The sequence below is a fragment of the Theobroma cacao genome, chromosome 9 (genome assembly GCF_053813885.1).
Source record: "Theobroma cacao isolate CCN51 chromosome 9, ASM5381388v1, whole genome shotgun sequence".
Classification (NCBI taxonomy): Eukaryota; Viridiplantae; Streptophyta; class Magnoliopsida; order Malvales; family Malvaceae; genus Theobroma; species Theobroma cacao.
Window position 1 is genome coordinate 15034613 of NC_142647.1, and position 14136 is coordinate 15048748.

Here is a 14136-nt window from a genome sequence, read left to right on the forward strand (position 1 = left end):
TTATACTTCCCTTTCCACCTTACCTCTTAACTTAGCATCACCTTCATAAATTTTACCTTTGACGTGAATCATAACTTGCAATATATAGGTTATAATTTGGTCCCATCTTTGTTTTTCAGCTGCAAACAAGTCCACAATTTCTTCATTAGCATTATTTTCACCTTGATACTATTTTTGTGTTATCATATCCACCTCCTCTAAACTCGATAACCATGTGGTATTTGATGTAGAATCCTTGTAAAGAGACCTTAGTGCTTCCAACTATTCATACTTACTTGGAAATTCTAAATTTAAAGAACTCAAATTTAAAAGACTTGTAACCAAACAAGAACACTCCATATAATTAAATTCTCTCTCTTCATTATATACCATAATAGCATTATTTTCCAAACATTCCTCATTATTCGGATTCGGACTCTTATTCCCAACATTGATCGCCCTCTTTTCACAAGAGTCCATTCCAACATTCTCTTCCTTATTCACACTATCTGAATAGTCCTTCCTAATGACATTGTTTTCAATACCACCTTTCAGTAAATGTGTCTAAATTTGAACAATCTTGTTTAAATTTCGGCTGTCCTTCTCCATTTTATTCCCCTGATCTAAAAAATGAACAAATTTAAAATTTAAATCTTGTTGCACTCCTAAGTTAGGTTTGAATTTTGAACCTCCTTCATTTCTAAAATCTATAGATAATCGTGTAAAAACATTTTCCACCGAGATATCATTCTAATTGCCACCATTATCAGATTTATGCCGAATCCCTCTAGATTGCATGTGTCCTCGTAAGACTTTGGCCTCTTTTTCCAGCTCTTGATTTTGAATTCAAATTTGAATTTTGATTTGCAATTGGGATCTTGCATTCACTAGCCAAACATGCCCTATCATTAGAGCCAAACGTTCCCCTCTTCATATCATCCTACTCCTACTGCCAATTATTTCTTGAATATGGTGCTTTTAACACTTCCAATACCAAAGTAAGGATTTTATATTGGCTATCACCTATAGGTAATGTTGTGAAAGCCAGAATGCAACTCACTTTTCTAACTTTAATAACTATGCACCCAAAATTAAATTTGCTTAAAGCCATCATACAAACATCTAATCTCACAAAATCATCCCATTTATCCCTTAAAGCGTTGAAAAGATTGTAATGCCAAATATGCAATGGAACATCTTTTACTTTCATCCAACAAAAGAATTCCTATCGCACTAATTTTCTATCATAGGCCATTAAATTACTCAACCATGGTTGAAAGCAATTCAAATAATCATCAATCAACACTTTCATAACCTCATTATCACAGAAGGTAAGTAGTACTTGGAATTCCCCCATTGGTCGAACTATAACCTCAATCCTTTGCATCATGAGGCCTTTTTGCAAGTCACCCATTGAACAACCATCCCAAAAGGTCCCAATAACACTACAGTTTAGCCACGCATAGTTAGTTTTTGGAATAAATATCGAGGCCTCTTCCTCTTCTTTATTTTTCATATGAGGTTCCACCTTAGGCTTTCTTTCAACATGCACCCACTTTTCACCCTTCCCAACCTCCTTGAAGGTTCTAAATAGGCCTGATCTACCATTGATTTATCCAAAAATGGCACAAGCATTCTTCTTCCTACTATATTTCCATCTTTAACCAACAATCATTTTCTAACTATGTACAGCTCAATACCACCCCTGATGGCTACCTTCAACTCCCTTTCCTCCCCACACTTAACAAAAACATCCAATCACCACCACTAATTCATCAAAAACCTCTTTAATTTCAGCCTAGGAAACTCCCTTTGTGATATTATCCATGAAAATTGTATACAGAGATTTCCACCATCACGCCAACTCTGATTGACCACGAATCTTTGTGCCCTGAAACCCATAGCTCTAACAATCCGTAGCTGCTTCTCCTCCCCACACTTACCATAAAAAAGCTCTCCTCTCTCTCTCTCTCTCGCTCTCTCATTTTTTTATATGTGGTCCAAGCCTATGATTATTAAAAAACATATCCGATTATAAGAGCAGTTTCATTATGCTAATTCATTTGTAGTCATTAAAAGTGGCAAATTGACTAGTGTTATGAAATTATTGTTCTCATATGTTTTAAGGATTTTTATGGTTCTGGTATGCATTTATTCGTCTAAAGGTGGTGTTTATATATTAAAATTAGAGGATAACAAATAAAAGCATGTGTGTGAGAATTGACTACCTTCAGTGATTTATTCACTTAACGGTGGTATCTTACAAATGTTGTGTTATATTTGCTTAATTCTTTTTATGTGAAAGAGCTCCTAAATACATGTCATGCATTCAGCTTAAAGCTGTTTATGCTTGAACCCTTTGGTTATACTCATTTATTGTTTTTTGAGTATATATAAATCACCCTATTTATTCAACTTCAATTACATTATTTAAATTTTCAATCACATTTTCTATCAATAACAATATGGCCACTATTGAGATTTTTACTAAGTCAAACTTTAAGAATTGGAAAAGAGATATTGAGCTTGCTAGTTATATGTCAAAGATAGATCTAGCCATAAATGTAGATAGGCCTACAAAACTTACTATTGAGAGCTTTGAGAATGATAAGAAAGCTTTAGAAGTATAGGAGAGATTTAATAGATTTTGTCTATTTTTTATTAAGAGGTCCATTCATAAACAACCACTAAGTGGACTTCCTGATACAACTAATGCAATAGAGTTCTTAGCTACAATAGTATAAAGGTATAGGGCATTATCAAATGTTGAAATTGACACTTTTTTTAAAAGTTTTATTCCATGACTAATGATGGAATAAAAGGAGTTATGGAGTACATGATTAAGGTGGTCGATTATCAAACCAAATTGAAAGGCGTTGATATCATTATTCCCATTGCTTGAATTGCTCACCATGCCTTGAACACCCTTCCACCTAAATTTGGGCATGTAGTCATTGCTTACTGTTGGTCCCAAAATAAGTGCTAGAGGGGGATGAATAGTATTTAAAAATTTTGTAGGGAACTCTTTAAGTTTTAAACACTTTTGGATGACTTAAGATGGAAAGTGTGAAGACTTGTTGAGGAGAGAACAACAAGTAAGGAGAGGATTAAGAGAAATGGACAAAACACAATATCTATAGTGGTTTGGTTCCTTTGACCTACATCCACTACCTTGATCTTCTCAATCAAGAATTTTCAACCCAACTTCATTGAAACAAGTGGAATTAATAGCTTTCACCAAGCTTTTACAAGTTAAGCTTCTAACCCAAGCTCCAAACCCTTACAACAGTCTCTAAGCTTTCCTAAGGTTAGTCTACCTCTTAGAATGCCTTCCACACTCTAAGTAAACAAGGAACAAATATAAGATGAAGTACAATTGAGCACCTAGTTGACTTAAGATGTATAAGCTTCAGTTTAAACAATTTTACAAAGGATAGGAGTGGAATGCACTTAAAAAGAGAAGCTTTTGGTTCTTCTTGGCTTAATCTCGTTTTTGGGTGCTTCTCTAATGCGTTTATTTCATTTTGAACCCCTTTTATACTTGGAGAGTGAAAATAGATCGTTGAAGATAGTTTGGAAACAATTTACCCGTTAATTTACCTTTCAGAGTTTGAAATTCAAATCTGTCTAGCCTTTTAATCGAATAAAATAGATTTTAACTAATTAAAATCTTTCTATCTATCTTTCTGTGCTTCAGGTTAATCAATTAAAATTGACTTTAATCTATTAAAACTATTTTGTCTGTCTCCATTGTTCCAAGTTAATCGATTAACCTTGTCTTTGATCGATTAAAAGCTCTCTACTTCTTTTATGATCGATCACTATGATTTTTGATCAATTAAAATCTCCTTAGGTTCAAATTTCTTCACTTGATGCCTTTTAACGGTCAACTCAAATTTGAATCTTCAATTTTTGACACTAAGGTACCTTTTCTTTGAATTTTAATTGATTAAACTCTATGGTTAATTGATTAAAGTTGTTGCAATATCCTCTAGTACTGTTTTAATCGATTATACCTTATGTTAATCGATTAAAATCCCTTTGCTTGTCTTGGTGTGCATTCCAGTGTTGTTTTAATTGATTAAAATTCTGTGTTAATCGATTAAAACCTTTTTGTCCTTATCAAAGTCCATTCCAATGTTATTTTAATTGATTAAATCATAAATTAATTGATTAAAATCTCTCTATGAAGTTTTAAGTCCTTTTATATTGTTTTGATTGATTAAGATGAAATGATGATCGATTAACCTTCATGAAACATCTTCTATTTTGCTTAAATCACTTTCTTTGGACTTGAGACTTATCCTGGGGAATTTGGGGATGTGAGATAAACATTAATATACCCATTCTACCCCTACACATTTAAGTAACATAGTTCGATATTAATGAATGAGGAATGTTTTGTTATTATAAAAAACATATGGAGTCAACACTTGAAACTTTGAAGAAGACACTTAGAGTATTAATGATTTTATGATCACTATATGTGTTGTTAAAGATAAGATCAAAAGTGAAAAAGCCAACAATACTTTTCTTGTTACCAAAACTCATCACAATAAATGTAAGAAATCTAAACGTAATGCTCTTAAAAAAGTTCAAGATAAAAAGAATGAATCTAGTCAATTTGTCAATGTGGGGGGTCCAAGAGTTATCCTTAAGAAGGAACTTAAATTTTTTTTTTCCAAGAAGAATGGACATAAGAAACAATATTGTCTTAAATATTAAACTTGGATAAAGAAACATGAGTGTGAAGGTAACTCTTGGCTCTTGTTATACATAAATCCAATTTAATTGAAGCCCCATTTAGTTTTTGGTGGCTAGACAATAGTGCTATTAATGTTGCTTTTACCTTATAAAGGTTCATAAGTAAGGGGAAGTCAAACAAGGAATAATCCAAACTCATGATTAGTAACAATGTAAAGGTGGAAGTCAAGTTTGTAGGAAATGCTTGCTTAAATTTAAGTACTAGATTTACAACTTTTATTGGAAGCCAATTTCTATATACTATCATTTAAATGAAATTTAGTTTTTGCTTTTGTGTCACACATTATTAGTTATGCTTTTTAAAAAAAATATTAAATTATTAATATAAGGCATAACACTAAAACAAGCCCTTGAACTAGTTAAAAAAAATTCAAATAAGTTCTTATTCCTTTAGTATGTTTAATTAAGCCCTTGTACTTTTATTTTGAGTCAAATAAACCCTTATAACTAATGGTTGACTAATTTTTATTAGTTAAAATATCATTTGTCAATTTATATCCTCGTGACATTGACATGGTGTTGATGTGACCATGTCATTATGTCACATTAACATGTTACATCATTATCAATTATGACATTTCAACATGTCATGTTAGCACCACGAGACATAGAATGATAAATGGCGTTTTAGCTAAGTCAACCATTAATCATAAGGGTTAATTTGGCTCCGAACAAAAGTATAAGGGTTTATTTGGTTCAAAATAAAAATATAGGAGTTTGATTGAACGCAATAAAAGAATAAGGGCTTGTTTGAATATTTTTGAATAGTTTAGGGTCTTTTTAAGTATTATGCATTAATAAAATTACTGATTAAAAAATATTGGCTAACGTACTTTTCCACAATTATTATATAGATTGTGTTTTGCTCCTACTAATATTTATACCATCTCATACAATGTGGACACAATTGCCAAAAAAATTTGCATAAAGTAAACTTATTTCGTGTTCTGGCATAAAAGACTTGGCCACATTGCCAAGGAAAAAGTAATAAGGTTCATAAATGATAACATCCTACCTGCTCTTATTTCTAATGACCTGGAGACATGTGTTGACTATTATTGACCATGATAAAAGGCAATGAATCAAAAACTGAGGTTCTGATTTATTCAAACTTATTCACACTAACATAAGTGAACTATTTACCTTTTCTATCTACAATCTAAGTATTTTTTGACATTTATTGATGATTTTCTCGTTATGGTTATCTATTCTTAATTGAAGAAAAGTTTGAAGCTTTTGACAAGTTCAAGATATTATAGCAAAAGTTAAGAAACATTTGGGAAAAACCATTAAGAAAATTATCAAGTCCAATAAAGGTGGTGAGTATTATGGCAAACATGATACAATAGAACAATAAAAGGGGTTTTTCCCTAAATACTTAAAATGTTGTGGAGTAATGACCAATACACTATGTTTAGCAATCTTGAACAAAATAGTGTAGTTGAAAGGCAAAATTGCATTGTAAAGGATATGATGGGGAGTATGACGAGTGGACCCAATTTACCAAAATTTTTTAAGAGAGAAGAAATCGAAAAAGTGTTTTATATCTGAAATAAAATCCCTACCAAATCTATGCTTAAAACCCCTTTCGAGGTGTGGATCAAATGGAAACCTAATGTTGATCACTTATGTGTTTGGTTATGTCCTTCGGAAGTGCCTCGTTGTAATCCAACTAGGATTAAAATATAGTATAGCTCATTGCTATTTTATTGTGTACCTAGATCATTCCATGGGTTATAGATTTTATTATTCAAGTGGAGGTGGTAAAATTGTTGAGGCAAAAACAAATAATTTTTTGGAGTTAGATCTCATTGATACTAATTGCTCTTAATATAGAGATAGAGGGGAGCATACTGTGACGATAAGTATTCCTATACCCATATAAAAGGATACCGTGGCACACAATAGTTAGGGAACATAATCCTGTTCAACTAAGATGGATACCTAGTGCTGATCACTTATGTGTTTGGTTATGTCTTTTGAAAGTGCATCTTTGTAATCCAACTAAGATTAAGATATAGTATAGCTCGTTGCTATTTTGTTGTGTTTCTAGATCATTCTATGGGCTATAGATTTTATTATTCAAGTGAAGGTCGTAAAATTGTTGAGACAAAAATAAATAACTTTTTACAATTAGATGTGGCTGATACTAATTGTTCTTAAGTTAGAGATAGAGGAGAGCATACTATAACAATAAATATTCTTATACCCATACAAAAGGATATCGTGGCACATATCAGTTTGTGAACATAATCTCGTTCAACTAAGATGGAAACCTAGTGTTGATCACTTAGGTGTTTAGTTATGTCTTTCAGAAGTGCATCTTTGTAATCCAACTAAGATTAAGATATAGCATAGCTCGTTGCTATTTATTGTGTACAAAGATCATTCCATGGGTTATAGATTTTATTATTCAAGTGGAGGTGATAAAATTGTTGAGGCAAAAACAAATAATTTTTTGGAGTTAGATGTGGCTAATACTAGTTGCTCTTAAGTTAGAGATAAAGGGGAGCATATTGTGACAATACATATTCGTATCCCATGCAAAAGGATATCGTGACACACATAAGTTGAGGAACATAATCTCATTCAACTAGTTCATGATGAGGTCATTTAACACCACAATGTTGTAGAACAAGTACCATAAAGAAAATCCACATGGATAAGGAAGCTTGCTCTTTCCTCAAACATTTACTAATTCTATCTTGAAGAAGATGAATATGATATTGGCCATGTAATTGACCCAATGAATTTTTTTTTTAAAGTTGTTTCTAGTCCTTAGTTAGATTTGTGGTGGGATGTAATCTATGTCACATAATGGTGTGTGGGAACTTATTGAGCTATCTAAAGGTTGTAGACCCTTTAGTTGTAAATAGGTGTACATGACCAAGAAAGATTTTAAACAAAAGATTGAGTGGTTTAAAGCTAGATTGGAAGCCAAGCATTTTACACAAAGAGAAGTCATTGATTACAATGAAATCTTTTCTCGTGTATCCTCTAAAGATGCTTTTAGAGTGATTTTGACATTAATAGAACATTATGTTTTAGAGTTACATGAAATGGATGTTAAGTCTACCTTGTTGAATGGGAATTTTGTTAAAGAGTTCCATATTTGGCAACATTAAGGATTTAAAGAGGATGATAAAAATCTTCTTATGTGTGGACTAAAAAAATTCTATTTATGGGCTTAAACAAGCTTCTTGACTATGGTATTTTAAATTTGATGAAGTGATCACCTCTTTCAATTTTGTTGAGAACAAGGTAAACAGATGTATACATCTCAAATTAATGAAGTAACTTTATCTTCTTTATTTTGTATGTTGATGATATATTGTTTGCTAATGGTGATTTGGACATGCTACAAGAAACTAAAGTTATTGTCTAGTAGGTAGTTTAACGTGAAAGATATTAGGGAAGTATCCTATGTTCTTGGGATTGAGATCCATAGAGATTAATGTCATCACTTGTTGCGATTTTCTCAATGTGCATACATTGATTATGTGTTGAATAGATTTTCAATGTTTGATTGCAAAGGTAGAGATGTGCCCATTGTTAACGGTGATATATTGAGCTTGGCACAATATCTTAAAAATGATGCTGAGAGGGAATCTATGAAAGTAGTACAATATGCTAGTTTAGTAAGGAGCCTAATGTATGCTTAAATGTGGAGAAGGCTTGACATTGCTTTTTTAGTGGATCCTTTAGAGAAATATTTGTCTAATCTTGTTAAAGATCATTGGGAAAGTTGTAAAAAAGGTGATGAGATTTTTGAAAATGAAAAAGAACTATATGTTAGTTTACCAAAAGGCTAAAGACCTTAAGCTGGTGGGCTATATAAATTTGAATTTGCCAATTGTTAAGATGATAGGAAGTCCACATGAGGATACATTTTTATGTTGGCAAGTGGTGAAATATCTTGAAAAGTATAAAGCAGGCAATTATGACTTCATTCACTAAGCAAGTAGAAATTGTAACATGTTATAGAGTGGCTACAAAGGTTGTAAAGTTGAAAAATCTCATTAATGAATTGTCTGTGGTTGACTCTATTACTAGAACCATACAATTGTACTATGATAATGTTGCAAAAGTTGTGTTCACTAATAATAATAGAGGTGTCACAAGGGTAAAGTCTACATAGATAAAATATTTGACAATTAAAGAACTTGTGAAAAAGGATAGCATTTTGGTAGAGCATATTACGACTGATGTCGATCTTCTCACCAAGGGACTTCGTCTTGACACTCTTAAGAAATGTGTTTATGACAAGGGTGTTTTGGGGTCTTCTGATGTACTTGGTTAGTGGGAGGATTTGACATAGTTGTAGTTTTCTGCTTTATGCTTAATTTGTTTGGAACACATAGTTGATGGTGTATTTAGTTTTATTATTAATAATGATTATTCAATGATATTCAATCATAAAGTTTGTGTGTGTGTGTGAAGAATTAAGACGGGTGTCAATCTTAAGCACAGATTTGGGGTATAAATTGATAGCCTTAAGTTTATATCCTTGACACATAAAATATATTTGAAGATATTTAAGATAGACATATAGGTTTATTAAATAAAATATAAAGTATTTCTCTTGTAAGCTTGGGTTGCATAAAATACATAATAAAGTGATTGACAAATAAATATAACACATGAAATAGATCATCAAAAAAGTGTTGTTATTCATTGCTACATTACCACATGTACTTCATGTCGATAAGATTGAGTGCTATATGTGATTATAATTGGTTATGTTTCTTTATGGATGTAGTTATTGTTATTTTCCTATATTACAAAATTTAATGGATAAAAGGACATTTGCAGTAGTCTCAAGAACAATCTATTTTATATTAAGCTTATAAGGTTTTTAGTTGTGTTAGTCTATGAGTCATTTTTAAAGAAACTCTGTTTTCAATTAGATTTTTCTTTTTAATAATGAAAGTGTAGACTTATATGATTTTAATTTATTTTGCCTTTTCAAGATCAGGCTAAGTTAATCTATAGTCCTTAATATGATCAAGTGAAATGGATTAGTGCCCAATATTATATGTGGCTAAATAGTGAGCTTGTATAGAAAACCTTAAATCTTATAATTAGTAGGACTAAAGATTCACTATATAAAAGGTAAGGTTAGGTCTCCTCTCTTGTTTATAAAAACATTGAAAATCTCATCCATTGGAGAGTTGTTGATAAACAGGAAGATTTTAGTATATTGAATTTTAGGAGTTAATCTAACTAGTACTGTTTCCACTTTCAAGTCATGGATCAAAAACTAGATATGTCTTTTGTGTTCTAAATTCAATTATGATAAATCTTGAGTTAAGTATGAATTAATTATACATAAAGTAAATCTTTGGTGAAACATGAATTAATTGTACATAAAATTTATCGGAAGTGTCGTAAGATTGGTAGATGAAGGGATATTGAATGGAAATTCTTTCCTTCATGTACTTGTCTATTTTTCTGCAATGACCAAAGGAGCAGTCTCTTCTTGCGCTTCAACCATATACCTCGTTTAGTACAGTTGTAAAAGTATGCCAAGTAATAAGGTGGAAGAAGAAACCATGGTTATCATTTGTGTTTCAGGTGGATGGGCTTCTTCTGCCCAGGATTGTGAAGTCAAGTTCATGCAGGATTGTGACAGTTGGTTACAAAAACGATGCATCGCAATCTTATCTCTTGCTGCGATGCTTTGTTAGCAGGAACTACTATTAATAGTCCACATCTTTAATCTTAAAGCAGACAAGAAATGTGAAAGAGCAAGCACTGAAATTAAATGTGTTATTAGTAGAACGAAATTGATAACAAGTCTTAAGTAAGGCTCTAGGCCATGACAATTTGATGACACTCGTGTCGTACGAGGATTTATGTATCAATTCTGTTCCCAATAGGTCAGAACATGATAAGAAATCTGTGCACAAACACCTACTGGTTTTGTATCAGTAAACGATATCTCTTAAAGCATGAGGAGAACAAAGTCCATCAATTCAGAAAACTTGGTATATTCATGTAAGGATTTAAAGTTGGATTACACTTGGTCTAAGGAATATGGGCAGTGAATGGTATTTGAGCTTTACAAAATATGATGTTCCTCATTGTTTCTTTCAGTCAAGAAGTTGGACTGCTGCAATAGCAGGTATTTTTTCCCTCAACTTTTGAGTTAAAGCAACACGGACGGTCATAACGCCAGCTGCAGGCCCACTAAGCCGAACTTTTACAACGTAGTCATTTATCTGAACAAGCTCAAGTTCCCCACCTCCAGTGCCTACCAGGTACGGTCTAATCTCATCAAGAACCTGCAACACTAAACTGGCTTGAGCTCTTGTTTACTCGTTTAACTTCTTTCTCCACCACAAAACATTATTAGTTATCAATATATATATCTTCACAAAATAGTTATGCAGGCAATCTGAGACTAATTATGAGTATCTGAATAGCATACTGATTGTGGTAGCACGATTTAGCAGTGAAGTGAAAGGGTTTCAAAGAGAAAAATAGTTTATTTTCAGCCAAAATCCAGATTTAACCCTTTGTCATGCTTGTCGCTTTTATTAAAAACATTTTGTCATTGAAGCAAACAGTAGATCTTACTGTTTTCTGTCCAAAATCTTTGTTTCAAGCTCTTGACCCCTTGTTGTGATGAATGTATGCTCCAAGGAAACTTTTAAACAAAAAGCAACTAGCAACTCTACAAAAGTTACAGATTGACAGTTGCTAGTATACTGAACAAGAGCATTTAGCTCATTAGTTAATGTATGATTCCCAATCTAAAGAGCAAGATTCGAATCCCCTTCCTCTAATTAAAATAAAATAAAAAAAATAAACTAGCAGAGCATAAAAGTCATCTGTCATATTATGTCCATGAGAAATTCACCATTACTTGCAATTTAGAAGCCGCTATTAGTTCTGATGAAGTCATAGAATTTTTTATATGGTAGTTTGCAATTGGGAGCATGAAAGGCTTTTTAGGGTGATTTATACATGGTTGCCGTCGTTGCTATCTTTCAGCAAGAAGAGTAAACAATTTCTCAGTTCAAGTTGTCCCATATTTTTCTTCAAAAGTTCCCGTGTGAAGAATCAAGACATGATTATGCTATGAAGAAATGAGAAACAATGACTGAAATACTAAATCATTAGAGCTTCACTTATCTAACCTTTTCAACGTTTTCTTCATTTAGCTCAAGCCCTGTCTCAGTATCCATGATCTGCTCTACTTCCAGAATTTCCGGAATTTTATCTCGGAGGCGTGTTTCAATTCCCATCTTTAGGGTCATTGTTGAGCTTGGACATGAGCCACATGCCCCTTGCAACTTTAATACCACAACAAGGCCATCTATTTCGTGCAAAGCCACATTCCCTCCATCAGCCATTAAGCTAGGCCGTACCTCATCCAAAATCTTCTCCACATTCTCCTCAGTCAGTGGAAGGACACAGCTTGGTGAAACCGCAAGCCCTTTGGCATTGGACATACACAACCTCATTCAGATTTTGTTAATTTTAAAGCTTTGTTGCTGAGCATATTGCGAATGGGAAGAAGAACACAAATTATACACAAGATTCAACACTCTTGAGGCCAAATGGCTACTGGCCAGTAAAGTCGATCACTGGGTTCCATATCAACTGAGAAAACTAAAAAGATTATTATTCTTGAACCTCATGTTCTATGTTTCAACACTGCAGAAGGGTTATTGCCAATCTGAATGAAGGTTTTCAGATGATTAAAAGCTTTAAAAATTTCCATTTCTTTAAAAATTCCAACATTTTCCATCATGACTAAAAGGATAATTCTTTCTTTATTTCAAATTATGTTCACAAAAAAGAAAAAAAAAAACAGATGTAAAGAAACAGATCTATGCTATGGATTTGTATACTGGCTATTCATTACATGGCCAGCCAGTACACTCCCCTTAAAGAGGACATAACTAATTTACTTCAAAAGCACCCTAGCTGTGATTGAATGTACAAAATTCATCTATGAATTATACTCAAATATTCTCCATTTGCAGTTCTTACATTTTTTTTCAGGAATACCAGGATTAAATGAATTCTCTTAAAAACCCAGTAACATGGCTCAAATATTAACTCCAAAGGAGAGAAATTGCATTACAGTTACCTCTTTGTTTCCTCCGAGAACGGCGTGAATTATACCAAAGAAAATGTCTGCTGTGAAATTGACCTCCGAGGAAAGCATTGTTCTTTGAGGTGAAACCACGTGAACCTGAAATGGGGTTCTGAAGTTAAAAACAGCAGCACTGTCAGCCATGATCAGTTACAATAAAAACTCACCAAAGATTGCGTTAAAGACTTTATAAGCTTACAAGCAAAGCACCGTCCATGAAACTGTAAGAAATTAAGGACTTGAATAGCACCTTTAGGAGTGATAAACATGGAGATAAGGCTTCTTTAGATGAAGAGAGGCATGCTGCGATTGGTCTTGCTTTGAGTGCTGCTTGTGTCTGTACAAAGATTGCGCTCATTTCTGGCTTTTTATTTATTCTATAATTAATAGAAATGAAACCCCATTTGAAAAGAAGTGGGAATTCTCCAACAGGGTTTAACAGACCATAATAATATTTACTTACATTAAAGTCTATCTGTGATGGTTGTGCAGTAGTTTTTGATTGGCTATCGAAGATGATAAAAGATATCAGCCAACAATGCCCAAAGGCTTCTTTGTGGATAGGAGTGGTTGTTGGCACTACCGTGCAATTACCTACAATACGAATGCCTCGTGGCATTGAAAATCACCATAAATTGAAATTATTATTGCCTTCTTTTTTTTTTTAAAGTTAATTAATTATATATTTGATATCGAAATTGTAAGGAAATTGTTGATTTAATATTTAAAGAAAAAATTCTACAAATTAAGACATTTAAAATCATGAAAATTTATTAATTAATTGATATATTATTTAATTTATAAATTAATAATTTATTAATTTATACATTAATTAATAAAAAATTAATTTATCAATGTATTTTCTTTTTTCAAAACATTGAATGCAATACATGTATCATAATGTAATTATATGATTATTATCTAATTATCGAATTATAAATTATCATTATTCGAGTCGAGCAATTTATTGAAAATGTCGTGAGAAATGATAAAGAAGATAAATTGAAAACGATAGTTCTGTACTGGACCCTATCTCACATAAAGATGCGCTCAAAGCAACAATCATATTATTTAATTTTCTCTTGGAATACGAGAACATTATACCAAAACTTCTTAATGCACTAAGAAAAGTTAGAGATGAGGTCCAAGGAGATATCAATTTCAAGAAGAAACAAATAACACTAGAGTCATATTTTATAAATGTCTCCTAATTGAGTCTTGTGTGTGTGTGTGTGTATTATTTTGATGAATAAGGAGATTATTAATTTATATATCAAGTGAGACCT

General features: G+C 32.3%; 1 protein-coding gene across 5 annotated transcripts; it reads right to left on the bottom strand.

Moving 5' to 3' along the window:
* Positions 1-10717: 10717 nt before the first annotated feature.
* NFU3 (NFU domain protein 3) lies at positions 10718-13339 on the bottom strand. 5 transcript variants are annotated; one of them, XM_007014231.3, is made up of 4 exons: positions 13050-13332; positions 12845-12962; positions 11886-12184; positions 10718-11027 (listed from the first exon to the last, which is right to left on the bottom strand). In XM_007014231.3, the coding sequence occupies exons 1-4, from the start codon at positions 13206-13208 to the stop codon at positions 10836-10838; spliced, it is 768 nt and encodes a 255-aa protein (XP_007014293.2). In that variant the 5' UTR covers positions 13209-13332; the 3' UTR covers positions 10718-10835. The 5 variants fall into 5 exon arrangements, with proteins under 5 accessions (XP_007014293.2, XP_088666350.1, XP_017982472.1 ...); XM_088810224.1 differs by having other exon boundaries at positions 13101-13327; XM_018126983.2 differs by having other exon boundaries at positions 12845-12949; positions 13050-13281.
* Between the last annotated feature and the right edge of the window lie 797 nt (positions 13340-14136).

Coding starts and splice junctions, on each gene's coding strand:
- NFU3 (XM_007014231.3), bottom strand. CDS start 13,208: ATGAGCGCAATCTTTGTACAGACACAAGCAGCACTCAAAGCAAGACCA. Junction 12,963..13,049: donor TCATGGACGGTGCTTTGCTT/GTAAGCTTATAA, acceptor TTTTAACTTCAG/AACCCCATTTCAGGTTCACG. Junction 11,028..11,885: donor ATGAAGAAAACGTTGAAAAG/GTTAGATAAGTG, acceptor TTAGTGTTGCAG/GTTCTTGATGAGATTAGACC.